The sequence below is a fragment of the Vanrija pseudolonga genome, chromosome 7, assembly GCF_020906515.1.
Source record: "Vanrija pseudolonga chromosome 7, complete sequence".
Taxonomy (NCBI): Eukaryota; Fungi; Basidiomycota; class Tremellomycetes; order Trichosporonales; family Trichosporonaceae; genus Vanrija; species Vanrija pseudolonga.
This window is the reverse complement of record NC_085855.1, coordinates 2,208,696-2,229,268: the sequence shown is the minus strand read 5'-3', so window position 1 is coordinate 2,229,268 and position 20,573 is coordinate 2,208,696. Positions and strand designations below refer to the sequence as shown.

At 62.9% G+C, this 20,573-nt stretch overlaps 10 protein-coding genes across 12 annotated transcripts; 3 read left to right on the top strand and 7 right to left on the bottom strand.

Moving 5' to 3' along the window:
* Positions 1 to 58: 58 nt before the first annotated feature.
* Positions 59 to 4,701, top strand: SPAC1F7.11c_19 (the record flags this gene model as incomplete). Of its 3 annotated transcripts, XM_062776304.1 has the most annotated exons (18): positions 59 to 114; positions 179 to 288; positions 326 to 361; positions 403 to 481; positions 522 to 984; positions 1,021 to 1,262; positions 1,308 to 1,563; positions 1,600 to 1,622; positions 1,660 to 1,794; positions 1,829 to 1,993; positions 2,032 to 2,100; positions 2,134 to 2,275; positions 2,310 to 2,453; positions 2,491 to 2,562; positions 2,596 to 3,078; positions 3,112 to 3,313; positions 3,355 to 4,179; positions 4,280 to 4,701. In XM_062776304.1, the coding sequence occupies exons 1-16, from the start codon at positions 104 to 106 to the stop codon at positions 3,184 to 3,186; spliced, it is 2,505 nt and encodes an 834-aa protein (XP_062632289.1). In that variant the 5' UTR covers positions 59 to 103. The 3 variants fall into 3 exon arrangements, with proteins under 3 accessions (XP_062632289.1, XP_062632290.1, XP_062632288.1); XM_062776305.1 differs by having other exon boundaries at positions 3,112 to 4,179; XM_062776306.1 differs by lacking the exons at positions 3,112 to 3,313; positions 4,280 to 4,701 and having other exon boundaries at positions 3,406 to 3,531; positions 3,870 to 4,103.
* Positions 3,288 to 4,172, bottom strand: budC_1 (Diacetyl reductase [(S)-acetoin forming]; the record flags this gene model as incomplete). Its single annotated transcript, XM_062776303.1, has 4 exons — positions 3,288 to 3,308; positions 3,337 to 3,689; positions 3,723 to 3,884; positions 3,917 to 4,172. 4 exons carry the CDS (start codon positions 4,170 to 4,172, stop codon positions 3,288 to 3,290), a joined length of 792 nt encoding a protein of 263 aa, XP_062632287.1.
* LOC62_07G009744 (uncharacterized protein) lies at positions 4,469 to 6,436 on the bottom strand (the record flags this gene model as incomplete). Its single annotated transcript, XM_062776302.1, has 1 exon — positions 4,469 to 6,436. One exon carries the CDS (start codon positions 6,434 to 6,436, stop codon positions 4,469 to 4,471), a length of 1,968 nt encoding a protein of 655 aa, XP_062632286.1.
* Positions 6,437 to 6,786: 350 nt separating this feature from the next.
* Positions 6,787 to 8,631, bottom strand: LOC62_07G009743 (uncharacterized protein; the record flags this gene model as incomplete). Its single annotated transcript, XM_062776301.1, has 1 exon — positions 6,787 to 8,631. One exon carries the CDS (start codon positions 8,629 to 8,631, stop codon positions 6,787 to 6,789), a length of 1,845 nt encoding a protein of 614 aa, XP_062632285.1.
* Positions 8,632 to 8,959: 328 nt separating this feature from the next.
* Positions 8,960 to 9,685, bottom strand: LOC62_07G009742 (uncharacterized protein; the record flags this gene model as incomplete). Its single annotated transcript, XM_062776300.1, has 1 exon — positions 8,960 to 9,685. One exon carries the CDS (start codon positions 9,683 to 9,685, stop codon positions 8,960 to 8,962), a length of 726 nt encoding a protein of 241 aa, XP_062632284.1.
* Positions 9,686 to 10,163: 478 nt separating this feature from the next.
* Positions 10,164 to 11,620, top strand: LOC62_07G009741 (uncharacterized protein; the record flags this gene model as incomplete). The annotated part of the gene is made up of 2 exons (XM_062776299.1): positions 10,164 to 10,498; positions 10,612 to 11,620. 2 exons carry the CDS (start codon positions 10,164 to 10,166, stop codon positions 11,618 to 11,620), a joined length of 1,344 nt encoding a protein of 447 aa, XP_062632283.1.
* A 153-nt stretch (positions 11,621 to 11,773) lies between these two features.
* On the bottom strand, positions 11,774 to 14,360 carry LOC62_07G009740 (uncharacterized protein; the record flags this gene model as incomplete). The annotated part of the gene is made up of 2 exons (XM_062776298.1): positions 11,774 to 13,204; positions 13,251 to 14,360. 2 exons carry the CDS (start codon positions 14,358 to 14,360, stop codon positions 11,774 to 11,776), a joined length of 2,541 nt encoding a protein of 846 aa, XP_062632282.1.
* Positions 14,361 to 14,814: 454 nt separating this feature from the next.
* egt-1_1 (Ergothioneine biosynthesis protein 1) lies at positions 14,815 to 16,341 on the bottom strand (the record flags this gene model as incomplete). Its single annotated transcript, XM_062776297.1, has 4 exons — positions 14,815 to 14,928; positions 15,195 to 15,310; positions 15,359 to 15,831; positions 16,142 to 16,341. The coding sequence occupies 4 exons, from the start codon at positions 16,339 to 16,341 to the stop codon at positions 14,815 to 14,817; spliced, it is 903 nt and encodes a 300-aa protein (XP_062632281.1).
* A 236-nt stretch (positions 16,342 to 16,577) lies between these two features.
* On the bottom strand, positions 16,578 to 18,055 carry gatA (Glutamyl-tRNA(Gln) amidotransferase subunit A). The gene is given in 5 exon segments (XM_062776296.1): positions 16,578 to 17,336; positions 17,361 to 17,587; positions 17,620 to 17,771; positions 17,784 to 17,928; positions 17,963 to 18,055. 5 exon segments carry the CDS (start codon positions 18,046 to 18,048, stop codon positions 16,597 to 16,599), a joined length of 1,350 nt encoding a protein of 449 aa, XP_062632280.1. The 5' UTR covers positions 18,049 to 18,055; the 3' UTR covers positions 16,578 to 16,596.
* Positions 18,056 to 18,609: 554 nt separating this feature from the next.
* Positions 18,610 to 20,241, top strand: LOC62_07G009737 (uncharacterized protein; the record flags this gene model as incomplete). Its single annotated transcript, XM_062776295.1, has 1 exon — positions 18,610 to 20,241. One exon carries the CDS (start codon positions 18,610 to 18,612, stop codon positions 20,239 to 20,241), a length of 1,632 nt encoding a protein of 543 aa, XP_062632279.1.
* Positions 20,242 to 20,573: the final 332 nt, after the last annotated feature.

Here is a 20,573-nt window from a genome sequence, read left to right as displayed (position 1 = left end):
CCACCAGTGATATATGAAACTCGTCAAGGTGCTTGCTCCATGGCTGTGGTGAGAAGGGGAGGGAGGAGAGCCACCGGATTTAAGCCGCATTCGGCCAAAGCCGATGGCTCATCGGTAGGTTGAGATCCGGCTTAAGTCCGGAACTCTCGGGATCCATTGCTCACACACTCCTCTCAAGTCAATCTCGCACACCTATCCTCAACTATCATCGCGCCATGTCCGATCTCAGTGATACTGACGCTCCGCGTCCCAAGCGCCGCCGCCAGCGCCCACACCTCAGCTGCACAGGTATGTCCGTCGGCGTACCACCCCGTGTTGACCCCAGAATGCCGGCGGCTCAAGATGAAGTGCGACAGGCAATGTGAGCGAGCTTCAGTTCAATGCGCAGCAGCTAACCTCAAGTTCCGTGCGCCAACTGTCGCCGCAGGGACTGTGCCGCCGACTGTCACCGTGGTGGCCCTACAGGTCGTCGAACAACGCTGTGGGTGGTCCCCATGCTCGGTGCTATGCTGACTGTACAGTAGCCCATCGGCGGACCAGGTAAACAGGAACCTGCACGAACGCCTGGCCCATCTCGAGAGCATCCTCGAGAAGCAAGGTCAAATGGGTACGCCGGCACCCGGACCGAGTCTCCTTGCGACGCCCTCGACCACCACACAGGTTGCAGACGACGCGGACCACTCCTCACCGCTCCCTCCCCCTGCAGACGTGTTCGGCAACTATACAGAGGCGTCGGCTTTGCACGGTATTACTGCCCTCGCAGATGCTATAGATTATGTCGATCACCAACCACTCCCGGAGCAGCATGGGGTTATGGAAACTGGCCTTGAGCTTCCAGACTTGGGAGACGATGCGGCCATGCCCCCTCTTGAATCACGATCACCAGCTCCAGGCGAGACCGAGGATATCGGCACTCTCGTCATGTTCCCTTCAGGAAGGTCAAAGTTCTTGGGGCGCACGGCTGCAAGCGAGTGGCTGCAACAGGTACGCCACCCCTCATATCCCCATGGCTCACTTCAGCATGACGTGGACGAAGCCGAGTCGCCGCCTTCCGATAGCCACATACCCTCACCAGCCCCAGATCCCGGCTCGACTGGCTGGCCGTCGACTGCTGGCGCTAGCCCGCTCGATTCTCTCAAGGTGGCATTCCCCTTCAATACAGCTACTAAGAGCTTCTCGACCTCGGCGCTTCTATCCCAGCTCCCACCCCTCAGCGACGGACGCACCCTCGTCAACGTCTACCTGCGACACTTTGCCTGGCAGTGGGTGGATGGATTTTTGTCGGCCGGAACTACCTGACCCTGCAGCTACCACATTGTGTCGGAAGCGCGGCTCTGGAGCATCCTCGAACGTGCATATGGGCTCCACCGCGAGCAAGAGCGGGTGTGGGTGCCTGCCGACCAGCTGGCTCTCCTCTACATCGTGTTCGCCATGGGCACATACTTCAACCTGGAGTTACCGCCCGACGACCCTGGAGTGGAAGATTACCTCAACCTGTCGCAGTGTTGTTTGGCCAAGGCCGACTTCATCACCAAGCACACGCTGGCTGGTGTCCAGACCTTGGTAGGTCTGATACACAATATGAAAGCTAACTAGTAGCACATCATGGCAAGCCTAAAACTGTGAGCATCTGTGGCGAGCACTTTACTGACACCCCAGTGGTCTTGATACAGGCCGAAACGGCGACAATGCCTGGCCTATGTTTGGACTAATGCTTCGCATTATCCAGGCCATGGGTCTGCACCGCGACGGTACAAGGTTTGGGCTGTCTGAGGAGGCCGCAGACGAGCGCCGGTGAGCCTCCGCGACGAACCAACACTGATCTCAGACGAGTGTTCTGGGAGGGCTATTCCCTCGACACCATATTCTCCAACAAATATGCCCGACCGGGCGCCTTCAACCCAGACTACACCGATACGGCGTATCCCTCACTCATTCCCGACGACAACGCCTTCTATTTGATCAAGTACCAGCTGACACCACTGTTCTATGCGTGAGTGACAAGAACCTAGGCGTCGCACTAACATATAGAGTCATGGACCACTCAATGCAGGTCCGCACGCCTCCATACAGCCGGGTGGAGGAGATCACCAAGCGGATGTGAGTCAATCACCTGGATACGACTGACGTTAGATCCGCGTTCGAGATCAATGTTCCCTTTGAGATGCGATGCCGGCCGTATCTCTGCGCCTTGCCCTCGCTGTACCCGGATCCAGATTCTGCTGTGCTCGCTACACCGCCAATAGAGCGGCGAAATCTGCAGAAGGCATTTCAGGTGCCTTACCTCCTTGCCGTCCGCTGACATGCAGGTGTTCACCGTTGGCATAAAGGTGAGCGAGTGCCTGATCGACTTGCACCGCCCGTACTTCTGGCGAGCGCTCTCCGAGAACGCATCAGACCCCACACGGTCAAAGTTTGCTCCATCCTACCTGACAGTGGTGGAGCGCTGCAATGTGAGTGGCACATACGTCGCGAGGCGGCTGATCCCAGGCAATCGTGGTCATAGCTGCATCTATTTACGAGCTGTTCCCGCAGCCTGCCGCACGTCACTGGTGGTTCTGGGTATGTTCTGAGCCGTGCGCCACTAACCGCCAGTACCACGCCTTCAGCGCTGCAGTTTGCATGGTAACACTGGTGATCAAGAGCCCCAGGAATCCCCTCGTACCTTTTGGCCGCAAGCTAGTCGACACGGTAATACACCTCTACACCGCAGTAGTTGGGCACCGCAACTCGCCAATGATGGCCAAGAATCTTGCATTCCTGCAAACACTGCAAAATCGCATGGATGCAAAAATAGCTCAAACAACGACACTGGGTTTATCCAGCGACGTGGTGGCTGAGGGCGAGGACGACGATGTCGATCTGCTGGGCTGGACGACACGGCTAATCGAGCGACAAGGGACGAACCTGCCCAGGACGAGGATGCAGGTCACAATCACACAGTCTCATATCGCTTGCCCCTCAATTTCAGCGCCTGGAATTGAAAGTGGCGGCGAACAACAGGACGCTCCGGACGATGGATGGCTCGAGCAGCTGTGGGGATCTCTGGGTGCCACTGTTGAGTCCAGCGACTTGGAAGTGAGTGCCATGGAGATGCTGTGCTGACATCAGAATACCTGGTGGTCGCAGCAGGCCTGGGGGGATCCATCCGTGTTCTTGCTCGAGCCGAATTCGGACCTTATGTAGCTGTGCACATGGTTCCCCGAGTTCGACAATGTTGCATCGCGACAGTTTACCAGTGGGAGAGAGGCATTGCAATAGGAATTCGAGGCGGAAGTTTAGATTGACTATGTAACGTACTCGGCACCCTGAAGTCAGCGCGCACGAGGGGTGCACACGCACGCAGACCTGTATCGCCTGCCCCGACACAAAGTCGGAGGCAGGACCAGCGAGGAAGCTAACCAGCCGTGCAACGTCCTCCGGCTCGGCAATGCGCCCAAGCGGCGTGGCGTCGACCTTGCGCTGCGTGAGAACGCCGGGGGCCGGCTTGCCGTCGTCAGCCAAGTTCGCCTCGTCCATGGCGCGCCACATGTCGGTGTTGACAGTGCCGGGGCAGTACACGTTGGCGGTGATGCCGTGCTTTCCAAACTCTCGGGACGCCCCTTGGTTGAGCGAGCGCACGGCAAACTTAGTGCTGCAGTAGGCGGTCTTGTGCAGCTGCGTATCGAAGCCCGACACACTGCATGCCGCTGGGGTAAGCTTCAGTCCTCGGAGGAGCTCACCAATAAGTTTACCACCCCAGCCCTGGCTGATGAATTGGCGCGCCGCGGCCTGGTAGCAGAATAGCACCCCGCGCACGTTGATAGCGTAGAGGTTGTCGTACATCTCGGGCGTGATGTCGAGGAACGTGTCAGTCGGCGCAATGCCAGCATTCGCGACCATCACTGGGCATTAGCGCGACCAGCACAAGACCCACCGTCGAGCCGGCCGAACGCGTCGGTGGCGGCGGTGACCAGCGCGTCAACCTCGCCCTTTCGCCGCACATCGCACTCGAGGCCAATGGCCCGTGCTCCAGCTGCCTCGACCTCCACAACCACAGCGTCGAGTTTGGACCGGGCGGCGGCGACGTCGGCGAGGACGAGGGCGAAGCCGTCCTTCGCTAGTTGCTGGGCGATACCGCGGCCTATGCCTTGTGCGGCGCCGGTTATGATCACGACTTTGGTGGTGCTCATTGTGCTGCTGGGGCCGTTGGGTTAAGAGTGCTGGGGTTATGAGGGTTTGACGAGGGCTGCTGCCCACCCACCGACTCTGGTGGTGGGGGTCATGTCGGGGCTTACTGTATGTAACTCCGGTCTTCCTAGGGGCTTATCTCCGGTGGTCGGTTGTCTCTGCGCTCGGCATTGAAATGGTGAAGGGGGCCGTTCATGTTTGGTCCTGCGTGAGGAGGCAGTTGGAATCATGTTTGCGTGAGCGAGGCAGCAATGTGACGGTGCTGAGGGGGTGGCAGTCTACATGTTCTTGACTTTGTTCACAGAACACTGGCCACCCAGATGTATTCGTCAGGCGGCCTCCTTCGACGTCCGGGATGGATACGGTATTGCCCGAGGTCTGAGTCCCATGTACTGGTGTCACGTTCTGCTCCGAGGCTGACGACCTGTAGTTCCGGGAGGGCACTGAGCATCATTCCGAGCTGTCGCGCGAAAGGGCTGTCGAAACCGTTGTTGAGCTCCTGCTCGTCGCCATCCCACTCGCTGTCGCCTGCCGACTCGCTGTCGCCATCCGACTCGCCGTCGCCATCCGACTCGCTGTCGCCATCCGACTCGCCGTCATCGCTTCCAGCTTCCTCGTCGGCATCCAACCCTAGGAAGATGCGATGTTCCACACCTGTGGGATAGTATTCGCCCTGAGAGACATGCCCAGTGACGACGACATGACGGACGTAAGGGCCAAATGGGGAGGAAGCAATGTCTCCTAGCCTGTCGACACCAGCTTCAGTCGGGACAATCGTAACGGTGGAGAGGTAGCGGCCGAAACATGGAATCAGAGCGGTGTCAAGCGACAGGCAGCATCTGCGCATGTTGCCGACCGTTTTTACGTCAAGGAAGCCGCAGATGACATGGAGAATCTCGGTGGGCAGATGTGCCAGAGGGGGTTCCGTCGTTGGCTCATCCGGGGGCCACGGTATTGAACGGGGAGGTGTTTTGATTGCCTCAGCAGCTCGGATGTATACGTCCTCTTTGTCGGTTTCCGTTGCGACACTGTATGCGTTGACGGGGGTAGTGGGGAAGGCGGCGCCAGTCTCATCGGCCCTCACTATGAGAGACATCGTCGCACCATTGTCCACCACAAACTGGAGGTTACCGCTGACCATGGTCTCACTGAGCCGGGAAAGCCTCAATACGCGTGTCTGCCGTTCGCAGTGGTTGGACATTGCCCGCAGGACTGCGTCCCACAACGCGGGGTGGCCAATCCACTTCTCGCACTTGTTGCGATACCTGTCGAGGAGTTGTCTGTGCGCCGTGAGACAGACTTCGTTGAGATCGACTTCTCGCAGGCGGCATTGGGATAAGAACCGGATCAGATCGTCCGCCGGCAGTATGAGAGACCTCAACTGTAGTACCTTGAGGCATGGTAATGCGACAGGTCCCTCCGGAAGCCTCAGTCGCAAGCTACTGACCCAACCACGGTCCGAAGCGCGGGCCAGGGTCAGGCGGAGGTCGACGAGCCCGGTGCACAGGCTGATGAAGGAGCTGAACACTTCAGAGTCCGCAGATCCAGAATAGTAGAACTCGAAGTCGAGCGCTTCGAGTTGGCCGAGGAACGGGGCAGCGACCAGGCGCTCGGCCGCGCTTAGTACCAATGCCCTGTCGCTGAAGGCCTTGCAATCTGCCACTTTGAGTTTTCTCGCGAGGGTATCTGCTGAATGTGCGTGTGCAAGAGCGAGGATGAGGCCGCGGAAAATGGCCGACGCGGTGTCGACACCTCCTGGGTCATCGTAGGGTAAATGTGTTCCATCTGGATTCTGTCCCCAAACGTAATCCGTCATCTTGACCATTTCCAGACCGGGAAGACGGCTGAAGGCAGCGGCCAGCTGGCGTATAAACGGCACGTCCAGGCCAGGTTGGACGTCCTCGACGACGGGGGTGATAGAAGGCGAGCCTAGACCGATGAATGAACGCTGTTCTTGACTCCGTATGTAGATAGGGTCGGAGACCCATGTCGAAATGACGACAAGCCGGACGTGCTTCGCGTGGGGTCCGGCTGCGACAGCAGCGAGGAAGTCGAGCCCCTTGGCATTAGCCATGATGTACACGCGGCGGTGCTCTTTCAGGAAAATGGGGGCGAGCAGCGCACGCAAGGCCTTGCAGCTCGTGCGGAGGTGCCAGACCTCTCGCCCTGGTAGATGGTCGCATATGCGGACGAGGACGCTGGTCGGGAGGCTGGTGAGGCCGGGCGGCGTGGGTGAGGGAGCTCGAGGGGGGTGAATGTCGTCCATGGGTGATTGTTTTGAGGTGAGATTGAGTGATGGGCGGGAAAAGCGAACGAGTGAGTCGATGCGAGAAGGATGGAGGATGGACGACACCACCGTGAGCGGGCATCATGGCCAACCTGAAACGGCCACCCTACTTCATTCTGGTCGGGACGCGACTGTCTTGTCTTGGCACAACGTCATCCTGTGACGACGGATCATGTGCTCCCGTCATGTCTTCCGACGGGAGTCTATGTACTTGTGTATCATAGTCGCGCCAGTGTGGAATCTGCTACGACCTGCATGACGGTCTGCACGGCGCTGTGCCCTACAAACAGACCCCCGCTGCTGCAACTCGGCACGTTCACCCTCCTCTACTATATCTCCCAGTCATAAACCAAGCTCTCCTCATCGACCATCGAGGTGGGCTCAGTCAGGAGATCTGCCGCGCGGACGAACACATCCCGGTCATAGCCTCCTTCTTCATCGCCATCCCGCATGAACTCCCGGAGGTACAGCTTCACGCATGTACCGGCCTCGAAGATGGCGTCGTGCGCGTGCTCGCGGGCGTCGGGCCCGCAGTCGAACTCGACTTTGTACGTGCTTCGGTCGTCTGCATTCCCATGCGACTCGCGGAGGAAACTGAGCCCTAGTCGATGGGTCTTCCGCGTGGCGTGGTTCGAGGCTGCCCGCAACACCTGGTCCCACAGTCGCGGGACGTCGTCCGTGGCCAAAGTTGCGTCGCCTTCCAGCGTAATCTCCATGAGCATAATGCAACGCAGCTGCACTTGAGTGAGGAGCTGGATGAGGACTGAGAGTGAAAAGGCGTATCGTTTCAGCCACAGAACCTCGAGTCTGGTGAGCGGTGCCAGTGCATCGGCAAGCTGGCCGGTCCACTTGAAAACGGGCCTGTGCACGGGTATGCCCCCCTGCGTCTCGGACAGGGTAGAGTACTGCGATGCAGCTTGCGGCGCCGTCTTCGTGGGCAGCACCGATCCCACGGCGTCCTCCAGGTCGAGGTAAACGAGACCAGTGCACAGGGGGATGAATTCACAGACTCCGGAGTCTTCGCGCACAGTCACGTCAGAAGACCCGAACACGTCGAGACGCAGGGTCTGCAGTGCGCCGAGGAGCGGCGCCACCCGCTCGCGTTGGGAGGAGGTGAGTGTGAACGCCGGGTCACTCAGCTGTGGGGGCGAACGGTCCTCATTCTTTCGGCGAGGGTAGAAAGAGCCTTCAGTTTCGCCACCTGCCTCGAATTCAACGGTGTCGATGGTCCGTCCCGCAACATGGGCACGAGCAGCGGCGAACAGGAGGCCGCGGAAGACGGCGTTGGTCACGCACTGGTCCTTGTCCTTTAAGCCGTTGGGCTTCGGCCCTCGCGCCGCCACGGCGCCGACCCTTCGAAGTGCCGGGAGGCTGCTGAGCGCTTTTCCGAGCCCGCGAGCGAACGGCGTGTCATCCCCTGTTGGCGTACTGCTGAGTGGAATGGCCTCGAGTCCGAGGAACGCGAGCTGCGCCAAACGAGCCGAGGGGCCTGGGGCGAGAGGGTCGAAAGCGGCGTCCGGCTCGTACTCGAGCGCCATCCAGACGTGCCGGACATACGGGCCAAACGTTGACGAGGCAATGCTAGCGAGCACCTCGACGCCGGGTGCGGAGGGTACGATCGATACAGACCGTACGACGCTGGCAGCTACCTGCAAGAGCGCGTCCGCGAGCGCCTTGCACATCAACCGTAGGTGGCTAATGGTGCGCCGCGGTACCTGGGCAACGATGAGCAGGAGAACGTCTTCGGGCAGTTGGGCGAGCTTCGGGTGACTGGTAGGCTGCTCTGGTGGAGGAGGCAATGCGCCAGCAGGGGTATGGAGCGCCGATGCTGCCCGTTCGAACACGTCCGCGATACCCGGGCGGGCGGTAGCCACCACTTGTTGGCCGTCGCGGGAAACCGCCACATCCGGCGTACTGGGATCGTGATCGAAGGAGACATTGGTCGCCTGCGCATCACAATGACATTCTCCGAGGTCGCGTAGCCCAAGCACGCGTGTCACTCCCGTGCCATGCTCGGAGACAGCGCGGAGCACGGCGTCCCAGAGCACTGGGAATCCGCTCCACCTCACGTACTTCTTGGCGTGGCCACTCGCGAGGGCTTCGTCCTCCTGGAGGCGGATGTTGTCCAGATATACCTCCCTGAGGTTCCATTGCGAAAGAAGCTTGATCAACATGGCTTGGGGGAGGTCGAATTCTTTGAGCGCGAGTTTCTCGAGGCCTGGGAACAGTAGGGGATCCCTCAGCAGCCTCTGAATGATGTCGGCGTACGCCTTAGGACCCTCCAAGTAGAGCTCGGTCAGGCCGCTGCACTGGTGCAAGAAGGAGGCGAGGTGACCACAGTCGTACAGGGGCGATGCGTTATCGTCTGAGGGCGGAAGGGCCTCGATCTTCAACGTCCTCAGCTGTCGAAGAAGTGGGCCCACGAGCTCCAACTGGGATGTGCTGAATGTGTACGCGGCGGCGAGCCTGGCAGCGGTGAACCTGGACGCCTCGTCCTCGACTTTAAGTGTCGTCACAGGTCGTCCTGCCGCCGCTGCTTAGGACCCCGCGAAATATCACGTCGTGGATGTAGTCATCGGTGGGACCAGACAGGACAGTGCGCTGTCCGAAGGGCATCTTGTCCGGTTTCTTGCGGGGTTCTTTAAAGCCGGAGGCTTGGCCATCACTCTTGCGGGGCAGGGGCACGTATCCCAAGCCAACCCCCGCCCCCTCGAGAGACGGCAGCGCGCAGAACACGTCAGCGAGCTGCCGTGCGAGCGGCGTCTCCATGCCGTCCACGCCGTGGTCGTCGACCGCGACCTCGCTGCCCGGTCCAAAGCCCAATAGTGCGAGCGTCGCGGCGCGTAGTGACCGTAACCCGGGGACAGGGATCTGGCGCGCGATAGTGACGTGCCGGACGTGCCGGGCGTACGGGCCCGCAGCGAGGCCCGCGAGGAAGCGAAGCCCGTCGGGCGAGGGGAGGATCGACACGGTGTGGAACGCCGCGCGGAGGTGCTCGGCTTCGGCGAGGGTCGCGCGCAAGGCTTTACAGCACTGGCTGAGGGTGTCCGCCTGGCGTCTGTCGTCGCGCCCTCTCCAGTCGTAGATCCCGAGTGTTTCTTCGCAGATGCGCCAAAGGACGTTTGCTGGGAGGCTCGCGAGTCCAGCTCGTCGGCGCGGGGAGGGTTGCACTTGCACAGGCTGCACAGACTGCAGCGCCTGCGCGAGCTGGGAGGGCAGAGCGTCCATCCCGACGTTGTTGCCTGCGCTTGTGTTCGATGATTGTGAGCACAAGAGCAAACGCCCAAGTTGTGACCGGGGCAACCTGGTGAAGGACGCGAGGTGACTGCGGGTGTCAATGACCACCAGGCTGAAACAGCGGCCCGCCCACCCCACTCCGGGACGCGACTGTCTTGGCACACTACAGGCACCAGTGCTGGCTGAGTTCTTCTAGGCGAGGGCTGCAGTCATGTATGGGCTTGTGTCATGGATTGAGGCTGGAACACCGTGCTTGAGCAGCATCGTAGCTCTGCTGAGCAAGCGCCGGTGGCACCGCCATTGATCGTTGCGCGAGGCGAGTAACCAAGGCGCGGATCGTGTAGATCAGGCGGGTCGTCGATCGCATCGTTGTATACGCCGGCATCGATGCCAAGCAAGTCGCGCAACCTGCTGCCGACATTTCTTCCATCACCGACACCGACACGTCCCATCAGCAACAACTCGCACAATGCCCACGCCCCCGCCCCCGCCCGACATCGCCTCGCTCGCCGCACTGCCGCCTGAACTACTCCAACACGTAGCCGACCTCCTTCCGACACCAGACGTCGGCGTGCTCCGCCTTACAAGCACAACACTCAACGCAGCACTGGCGGACACCTTCCGCAGGGAACACTTCACGCGGCTCGCGGTCGTCGTCTCCCCCGCAGGGCTATCATCGCTCGCGGCCCTCGCCGCCCGCCCCGAGATCGCGGCGCACGTCCGTTCGTTACGCATCCTCCCACACACGGCCGACGACGTCGCAGCTATGGCCACTTCGAACGCCCTCTTGGCCCTCGACGACAGGTGGGGCTTTGGCGCGGGCACGGCCGAGCCGCTGCCGTGTCCGCGCGACATGCCCCTCTCGCACGCGCTGTCAGACGTGCTAGCTGCCTTGCCGAGCCTGCACACGCTGGAAGTGTCGAGCGCGATGGAGGTCCCCTCACGCAACGCCGACCTCGGACCGCGGCCCTTCTTCGCGCGCCGCATGCCGCTGCGCTGGGGCACGCGGCGCTCGCGGCCGCCGGCGACATTCGGGTCAACGATCGCCGGCTGGGCCCGATATTCCGCGCTGCGGTCGTCGCGCTGGGCCGGGCACATGCGGCCCGCGCGAGCGCGGGATATGGCCCCGTGCCCGAGCTCGTCGCGGACGGCTCGACGGTGCTCGATGACGCGGTGTTCGCCCTCGGCGACGAGCTGCGTTCGCTGCTCGCGCCGGCGCTCGCGTCCCTCGATCGCGTGCAGCTGTTCTTTGGCCGGTGTTCTGCCGACCCGGCAGGCTGGACGCACGCTGTCGCATTCATGCGGCTGTGTAGCCCGTCATCGCTTACCCTGCGGGCCGTCGAGAGCGCGGGCCATGGCCCATGTCTCCCAGCCACGCTGAGGTGGATGCTAGACGCCCCCGCGCCGTTCGCGCGGCTGCAACGCCTCGAGCTGAGCGGGTACACTGAGCTAGCGCCGAACGACCTGTACGCCCTCCTCACCAAGTTCCCGCGCCTGGCGAAGGTGACGCTCGAGTGGGTCAGCCTCACGATCACCGACGACCGCGGCCCGGAGCAGTGGGACGGCGCCCAGTGGCGCTCCCTCCTGCACGACCTGTCCGCGCAGCACCAGGCCACCCCACTGCCCATCGCCGAGATGCACCTCAAGTCTATCACAGAGTATGCTGCCGTGCGCTTCGTGACTGGGCGCAAGAGCTGCGAAGACGACGCGAGCGCGTACGCCGCCGACAGCGGCGTGCACTTCCCCGTCGCTGTCCACCTTCCCGGCCGCAAGACGTATCGCGACATGCCGGCCGGAGGCGACCTGTTCGCGCGCTTGGCCCAGTCGATTCGCACACCGTGGTATGAGCCTGATTCGGACGGTGGGATCGACGGCGAGACGGAGTCGGATGAGACGGACTACGACGACGAGCTGGACGACTATTGACGCACCGAGCCTGCGAGACATCGCGGGGTGACATGTGCTGCTTACACGACGCTATGCATAACCCGTACGAATCAATACCCAGAGAATCAATCAATCGACCCAATCACACCTCTCCTCAAACTAGCCCGCCTCGCGGCGCTGCGCACCACTCGGCTAGTGCTCGCAAAAGTTCCACGACGATAGCGCAAAGCTCTCCTTGATGTCCCCGTCGATGGCCTTGCGCTCAGACATGAGCTCGGCGCGGATCTGCTTTGCCTCGTCAAGCGAGTAGGGACATCCGAGGTCGGCGTAGATCTGGTGCTGGAGCTCGGCGGGCAGCTTGTGGTCGAGCTCGCGGATGGAGCCCCAGCTCGCCTGCTGCGGGGGCACGTGGGCGGTGGACACGATGGGCGTCTGCGGGTCGACGAGGAAGAGGGCGACAATCTTGCGGTGGCCTGGCTTGGTCTTGTCGGCCAACTCGAACGGGCTCACGCGGTGCTGCAGCACGTTGGGGAAGGCAAGCAGGCGTCCCTGCGGCGTCGCGACGTCGCCGATCGGAACGACGGTGCTGTCGCCGTCCAGCTCGGCGTTGACGCCGTAGTACGCCTCGAAAGGCGCGTGGTCACCCTGCTCGTACTCGAACTCGCCCTCAGTGAACCCCTCGGCGTCGGCAGGCGTCCGGAACGCGAGGCGCGATGGCGTAATGTTCTCGTTGTCGTAGTAGTACAGCGCGGTGCCGCAGATGCGCTCGTTGAGCTGGCCCTCAATGTGCCAGCTGCCGCCGGCGTAGCTCGGCTTCTCGGGCGTGAGCTCAATGTTGGCGAGCTTGACAATGACCTGTAGCCGGTTGACACCGCCCTTGCCGTTCGGCAGCTTGAACAGGCCGTTGGTGCCCTTGTTGAACGACGTCGGCCCGACATACTTGTACTCGGCCGGCTCGGGCTGCTGCGTCGGGTGCGTGTGCTCGTTCCACTTTTGGTCCTTCTCGTACCCCTCGTCGTTGGACGAGTACCCAAAGTCGTAGTCGGCCGGGAAGAGCACGTCGTAGGGCGGGGCCTCGGCCGCATCGCGCTCGTACTTCGCCTTGCGCTCCTCTGCCCTCTTGTTGCTCTCGGCGATGCGTTGCTCATTCTGGGCGATACGCTCGGCCTTCTCCTCGGGCGTCAGGCCGGCATAGGGGTCGTAGCCGCCGTCACTGTCGTCGCTGTCGTCGTCGTCGTCGTCCATGTCGGTGTCCTCATCGTCGTCCTCGTCGTCCCCGTCTGCTCCGCCGTCCACGGCGATTGCCTCAGACACGGTGACCACCTCGGACACGGGATTGCCAGCGCCAGCGGCATCAGCAGCGGAGTCGGTACCGTCCGCGGCAACAGCTCCCTCAGCATCGTTGCCGGCACCCTCCGCGCCTTCGCCATCGTTGTCGTCATCGTCATCGTCATCCTCCTCCTCCTCGTCCGACGACCGGCCGGGTCGGTTGTACTCGGAGCACCAAGCGTTATTGGCAGCACAAATGCCGGGGACGAGACACTTGCGGTTACTCGTGGTGCACGGGATGCGGGTGGCGAACGTGGACGCGGTGAACGGCGGCGTGAGTTTCTCGCCAGCGGCCTGGGGCGAGCGTCAGCACTCGCCTCTCACACCCACCGCTACCCACCTGGTTGGTCAGGGCGTTCCACTGCATCACGCGGCCGTACGTCGCGTCGAGCAGCGGCAGCGACGCAGTCACCAGCTCCTCGAGCACGCCGTACAGCTCCTTGTGCTGCCCAGGGTGCAGGTTGTTGATGTAGCTCGCGAACGTCGCCTTGCCGTCGGCGGCCACGTCGACCTCGGATGGGAGCCACTGGAAGCGCGAGCTCCATAGACGCGCGCGCGCGGCCTTCTCCTCGGCCTCGCGCTTCGCTTGCCACCGCTCCCAGTTGTAGCTCTCGGCCGAGGCGGCGTCCGAGTCGGGCTCGTCGGCTGCGGCGGGCGCAGCGTCCTCGTCCTCAGCGCCATCCTCGCCGGCCGCAGCCTTGGCGGCGTCCGCGGCGTCCTTGGCCTCCTTCTTCGCGATCTGCTTGAACCACTTCTGGCGGCGCTTGACGTCCTCCTCCGTCTCGAGGGCGGGCACGACCTCGCCCGAGCCCCACGCCTGGAGCGCGTCGGCCACACCCAGCTCCTGGTCGGCGAGGTAGCGCGTCTTGCCGTACACGAGGGGGAAGAGACTCGGGTGGACAATGTCGCGCACCTGCTCGTTGGAGCCGGGGTGCCAGTCGACCTGGTCTGCGGGGACGTTCTCGAGCGGGCGGACCGCGTCGATCAGGCGCTGGCGCACTGCCTCGGTAACGCCTTTGTCGCCGTCGGCCTTGACAACGCTCGCGGCGAGGTCGAGCACCGACACGTACCCGCTCTCGTGGTAGATCTTGGCCTTGTCGCGCAGCTCGCGGAGGGCAAACTCGAACATCTCGCTGCTAAATCCCTTGTGGTAGGGCTCGACGCCGGCCTCGACGGCCGCGTTGAGCTCGGCGCGCCATTTGGCTGTGATCTCGCTGTTGCCGACCTTGGTCCACCACTCGGGCTTGTCGGTGATGCTGTCGATGAACGCCAGAAGGGCGCGCTCGCGCACCGTCGGCGTGTTGCTCTGCCAGCCGTCCTCGAGCACGGCGGACGGAAAGCCGTCGTTCTTGGGCGGCTTGACGACGTTGCGCGCGTTCCACGACTTGTCGTACGGCTGCGGCGTGTTGTGGTCGAGCGGGAGCCCGAGTCCTGGGCGTGTGACGGGCATGGTGAAAGGATGGGGGAGAGAAGTGGGATGGGGATGGGGGCGAGGGCGGGTATTTATGCTGTCTGGGGGGTGCGTGGTGGCCGCGGCCCACCTTTGGCACGGGTTTGGTCGAGATGAGCAAGTCGGCGGAGGATATGACGAGGTCGTTGTCGGTCGTCGCTTGCCGCTGCGCGCGCGCGCCGCGTCGATGCACGCGTCGAGCGAGGTGTCCCCGCGGTTATTGGTGTGCCAAGCCAGTTAATGCGGAACGCCACCAAAATGACGGCAAAGGGGTTGATGATCGAACCTCGGCGCTGGTGCCCTCGCTGACGCGCGGCTTGTTCGGGCTCACGGGCTCGGAACAGCCGCTCACTCGCACCCTGGAGCAGGCAGTGCATCTTGCACCCCACATCCTATGCATACACGAAACGAACAGCACTGCATGTTGCACCGACGCGTCGCGTCGGATGCTGCATCACGCCGCCTTTTCCAGCACCCATACCCTGTACTCTGATGTCGGCGCCTTCCAGCTCTGCACGACGCGCAGCCCGGCGCCAGTGAACAGGGCAATGGCCTCGTCGTAGGACCACTGTACAGCAAAAGTGTCAGCTTGAAACGCTCAGGGAGGAAGACGAGGCGCTGCAGACGGCGGCGGCGCGCGGCGATGCAGGACGCTTGCTGCGGACTGATTCGGCTTCGGCTTCGGCACACGCCAGGGTGGGGGCGAGCAAGGGCCGCTGCGCCGCGCGCCGTACACCAGTCAAGTCTAGTCATCCAGCGGCGCAGAGCCTCCGGTCCGTTCAAGTCCAGTCACCCGTCGTTGCCGCCGACACCTTCCTTCCTTGCTCGACTCACCTTGATGCTCCACTCTACGTGCAGCAACTCGCCCTTGGCGAGATGCACATCGACGTTACGATTAGGGAGGTGGAGCGTCTGCTCCTCCTTGACGCGGTAGTAGCACTCGTGACGGCCTGGTTGTCGGCGTCAGCTCGCCCTTCCCACTTCCTCGTCCAACCCACCAAGCGGCTCGTTGTACCGATTAGCCCACTCGATCGACGTGTCCGGAGCCAAGCCCAGCTCGCGGCGCACCACAACCCATCCGTGCTCCTCGAACGCGCGGCCCTTGCCCGCGGGGTCATTGTACGCCGTCTCAACCTTCCTCTTGCCCTCCTCGCCGGCCGGCGGGCGTCCATCGAGGCCGAGCACAAGGCGGTCGACGCCGGCACGCAGAGGAATACTCTTGAGGAAGGCGCCGGCGTCTTCTCGCGAAAAGTTGCCCAGCGACGTGCCGATGAACGCAAAGTGGTGCGGCCGGGCGCCGTCCCCGCCGCTGAGGGCGGCCAGCTTGCCCTCCTTGGCGAGCTTGAGGCCGGCGTCGTAATCCGCGTGCAGGCCGACGCGGGACACGCGGGCCAGCGACGCGCCGTACTCCGTGTCGAGGTCGCCGAGGACACGCTCAAGCTCAGGCTTGGACAGGTCGAGCGCGTAGTAGCTTATCGGGGTCGGGTTGGTCGAGGGCGGCAGCGCGTCGCTGAACGCTTGGAGAAGGTGTGCCGTCTTGCGGAGCGCGCCGGCGCCGAGCTCGACCACGTCGAAGCCGCGCTCGACGGCCTCGGGCGAGGCGGAGGCCAGGCCCAGGGCAGAGGCGATCTCCGACCCGTGGGTCTTGAAGATGCCCAGCTCGTCGTGGAAGGGGTAGTAGTGCGGGTTGTCGACTGTGATCTGGTCGAAGAGTCCGCGGGGGCGTCAGCCGCGGGTGCAGGGGTGGGTGAGGGGAGGCAGGGAGAAGTACGACGACTCACTTGAGCCCATCCGCGTCGTAGTGGATCAGAGGGGACACGGTCCGCGTATAAGCCCACTCCTCATCCTCTGCGCGCTCGCCGGGGACGGTACGCTCCCCGCCAACGAGGCCGGTCTCGATGGTATCGCGCAACGACTCGCCAGCGCCGTCCGTGTCGGTCGAGCCAGGGAGTGTGTGGATGGTGACAGTAGGCTTGGTCATGATGTGTGGGGATGCTTGGTGCTCGTTCTCGGCGATGGCGGAGCTCTTAAGCGATAGGAAATGGGTGAACGGATGTGCTGTCGCGCTGTCGACGATGTGCCGATTGCCCGCCATGTCGTGCTCGGCGTCGCTGTCGTCATGCACCCGGGCCGCCCCTTGCCGACGGCAACGGCTTGGCATCCGGCGGGGCCCAGCGGCTGGCACCACCCATCAACGCACGCCCATCACGCTGCTACGCGACACGATGCATGCATGCTACGCGGCCTTTGCAATCACTTGCCCTACCGCCGCAGCGACCTGGAGCAGCTGCGCGTCGCCGTACCGCCTTCCAACGACCGACACGCCGACGGGCAGCCTGTCTTCCGTGATGCAGGGGACATTGACGACGGGCACATGCAGCACCGTCCACATGGTACAGAAGACCGAGTTGCCAGTGTGCCTTGTGTCGTTTAGCGGCGGCGCGACGCCGGTAGTGCTGGGGGTGATGATCGCGTCGTAGCCCTCTAGAATCTTGTCCAGACGCGGCCGGAGGCGGGCGTACGTGTCGAGCGCGGCGAGGTGTTCGTCGTTGGTCCGGCGCAGGCCGTCTTCAATCTGCTCGACCACATCAGATTCTAGCCGCTTCGCGCGTTCCGTCGCGCGGCTAGACACGGGATACGTCTCATAGTCGGGCAGGAACGCCCGCGCGCCCTCGGGGTGGATGACGGCGCGGTATCGCTCCGTGTCGTGCCACTGCGTGTTATTGTCGCCAAAACTCTCGAGCTCGACGTCCTCGACACGCGCGCCAGCAGCGAGCAGCGCCGCGCGGGCACGCGTGAACGCCGCCACTGTTGCCTCGGAAGCGTTGCCCCACGCCCCGGTCTTGACAAACGCGAGGCGCAGCGTCGACGCGTCAGGCGCAGGCGCGGGGTCAGACAGCCCGAAGACGCTCGAGGCCAGCGCGATGTCCTCCGCACTCCGGGCGAACAGCCCGACCGTGTCGCACGTCAGCGAGTCTACCGTAGTCAGCTATGTCCGACTCCACGCCGCACATATCTTGACACCGTCGCGCGAGATGGCGTTCCACGTAGGCTTGAAACCCCACACGCCGTTGAAAGATGCCGGGCGGATGATGCTGCCGCCCGTCTGCGTGCCGAGGGCGAGCGGGACTTGGTAGGCCGCGACGGCGGCTGCCGAGCCGGAGGACGAGCCGCCTGGCGTTCGCGATGCGTCGACGGCGTTGACTGTCGCTGGGCCGTGCGTCGAGCTGGGGTCAGCGCTGTTCTGTCGGTGACTCACGCGGCGAACTGCGTCGTCGTCGTCTTGCCAACAATCAGCGCGCCAGCCCCGCGCAAGACCGCGACAGCGGTCGCGTCCACCCCTGCCTGCGCGCGATGCCCCGCCCAGTGCGACCCGTACGCGGTCGGATACTCTTGAGTCAAGAAGATATCCTTCACCCCCACCGCGACGCCGTGCAGTGGCCCCCTCTTGTGCGGCGGGAGCGCATCAAGCGCGCGCGCCGAGGCGAGGACTTGCGCGGGGTCGTACACGACCCATGCGCGCAGCGAGGGCTCGGTCGTGTCGATATGCGCTAGGATTGCGCGCGCGCTGGTGTTAGCTTGGTGTGGGGCGTGGGGCTCACTAGTCCTCGACAAGGAGGTCTCCGGCCGCCGTGCGCCTCCCCACCTCGGCCGCGCTGAGTGCGTGTAGTTGTTCGCTGTTTGACATTGTGGTGTGGGCGGTTGATGGTGACGTCGTGATGGGCGCACTTTATGACGTTTCGGGCATCGCCGGTGCGTGCCGACTCGACGGTGTTTGTGTTTGCCCATTCCCGACACGCACAACAACTTTGCGCGGTAGAGGCGGGCTGCTTACTACTGACGCAGTGCATGCAGTACATACGACAGACCTAGGACGGCGCTCATCCCGCTGACCACCTCGTGTGGGGCGCAGACTTGATACTTAGCGAGGCTAACATACTACCTACTCCGGCTACGTACCTCACCCTGGCCTCACAGTCCACTCAGCTCACGCAGCACTACCCCTCGCCCCCCGAACTCCAAGGCTTGGCGATGCTCAACTGCCGAGTCTATTGCAGGTATTGTTACAGATGCGGGCATCAGAGACCTTGGTGAAACGCGGAATGGACGCCACATGAGCCGAAGTCACGAGGTGCCGAAATCACATTGAAGATGTGCTGCACCTCTTCAACTTGCTCATTCTCCATCACACCCTCCTCGCTCCCAACTTCAGCGTCTCCTCAAGCACTGCTGCCCTAGACACACCGCCATGTCGTCTCCCGACCCCACCCCGCCTCGACTCCCAGCGTCCCTCGGCACCCTCCCCGCCGACCTCTTGCTCATCATTGCCGACGACCTCGTAACCCGCGACGTCGGCGCCCTCCGGCAGACCTGCAAACACGTCAATGACGCGCTGGTTGACGACTTCACAAAGGACAACTTCACCGATCTCCTCATTCTCTGCACGACGGCCGGCATAGCCGCACTCAAGGGTATCTGCGCTTCGCGACTGGCGTCCACGGTCCGCACGCTCTCGCTGAGCATATTCGTCATCGCGGGCGACGACGAGCAGCTGGCGCTGGTCGGCCAGACCCGCGTAGAAACCTCACGCCACGAGTCGGACCAGTCTGGGCGGGAACTGCGGTGCCCGTGCTTAGGTGACGATACGCCCCTCGCCCTCGCGCTCGGAGACGTGATCGCCGCGCTGCCCCACCTCGAGACGGTGAGCCTCGGTCACCAGCTCGACCTTCCCCGCGAGGCAGATCGCGTCGCGGCTGCTCTCATTGAGGATGATTACGCGTGGACGACGCAGCCCACCGTCCAGCCCACCGGCTCGCTCGCGCTGCGACGACAGGAGCCGGAATGGCTGAAACGTAAGGTCGCCGGCTACGATAAGACAATCACCGACTCGCTGTTCCGCGCGGCCCTGTTCGGCTTGGGCCGTGCGCACCCGCGTCGTCTGGCCGCGGGATATCCGCCAGTGCTTGGCCTCACGGTTGAAACGCGGCGAAGCGAGCGAATCGTCGTGGACGACGGCGCTTTCGCCCTGACCCCCGATCAGCGTGCCCTCGTTGCGCCGGCTCTCGGTGCACTGGAGACACTGTACCTCGAGCTTGGCGTGTGGGACACCATCGGCTACCGGGACGAGATCATCAACTTGCCCTCTTTTGTCGCGCTGTGTGGCAACGTCCGGCATCTCCGCCTCCACGGACCGGAGTACAAGGGCATGCTTGACGCGCTCAACTGGCTCGTACCCAACCGCAAACTCGGCGAGCAGCGAAAGCGGGTGAAGGCGGCAGCAAGGGCGTTCGGTCGGGTACGTGCCGCAGCGAACAAGACACCGGCAGTGGATAGCAGTGCGCCCGCACCACTAGCTCAGCTCGAGTCACTCGACATCCAGGGGTTCCCAGCTCTCACAGCCTCGGACGTCTTCGAACTCGTCGTCCAGCACCCGAACCTCCGCCGCCTCCATCTCTACTCCGTTACGCTCATGGCTCCGGGCGATATCCATTGCGAGCTCACTTCCGAGTTTGTGCCCAAGCTGTGGCATGGCCTTTTTACGGCCCTGTCGGCACAATTCAAGTCGAACGGCAGCGCGCCAACGACTCTGCTTGTCAGCGCCATGTCTCAGCTACACGATGACTCCCGCTGCTACATCACCATCAAGGACTGGGAACATTACGACGCCAAAGGCGGCTGGTGTATCTTCTCCGCGGGTGCGAAGACGGCCGAGTGGTGGGAGCACCCCGACGGCGAGCTGGAGGGTGTGATTCCAGTCGAGGGCGACGATGTGTTCCTCCAAGCGGCAGCCTGCCTCACTCAGCCTTTCGAGGAGTCGGAACCCGAGGAAGACGCTCCAGACTATAGATACGGCACCCTGTTTGGCAGGATCCCGCAGTAAAGCCATTGCAATGATATGAATCAGTGTCGTGGCCTGGGGCGCTCGAAACAGTATCCAACAGAAGCTTTGTGCCACAGGAGTAAGATGAGGATGATTCAACCGACGACTGGCTTTAAGACGAGGACAACGATGACTACGACGAGGACAACGATGAGGAAGGCCGTCCGGCCGATGAGGACGAAGGAGAGGGCGAAGGCCACAGCAGCAGCGGAGACCTCGGAAGGTGCTGCTCTCCTACATCTATATGTAGCAACGAAGGCGGTCAATGCCGGGTGAATTGGCTGCAACAAGAGTACGAGGCTCGAGCAGGCTGCTTGTAGGTGACCGTGACG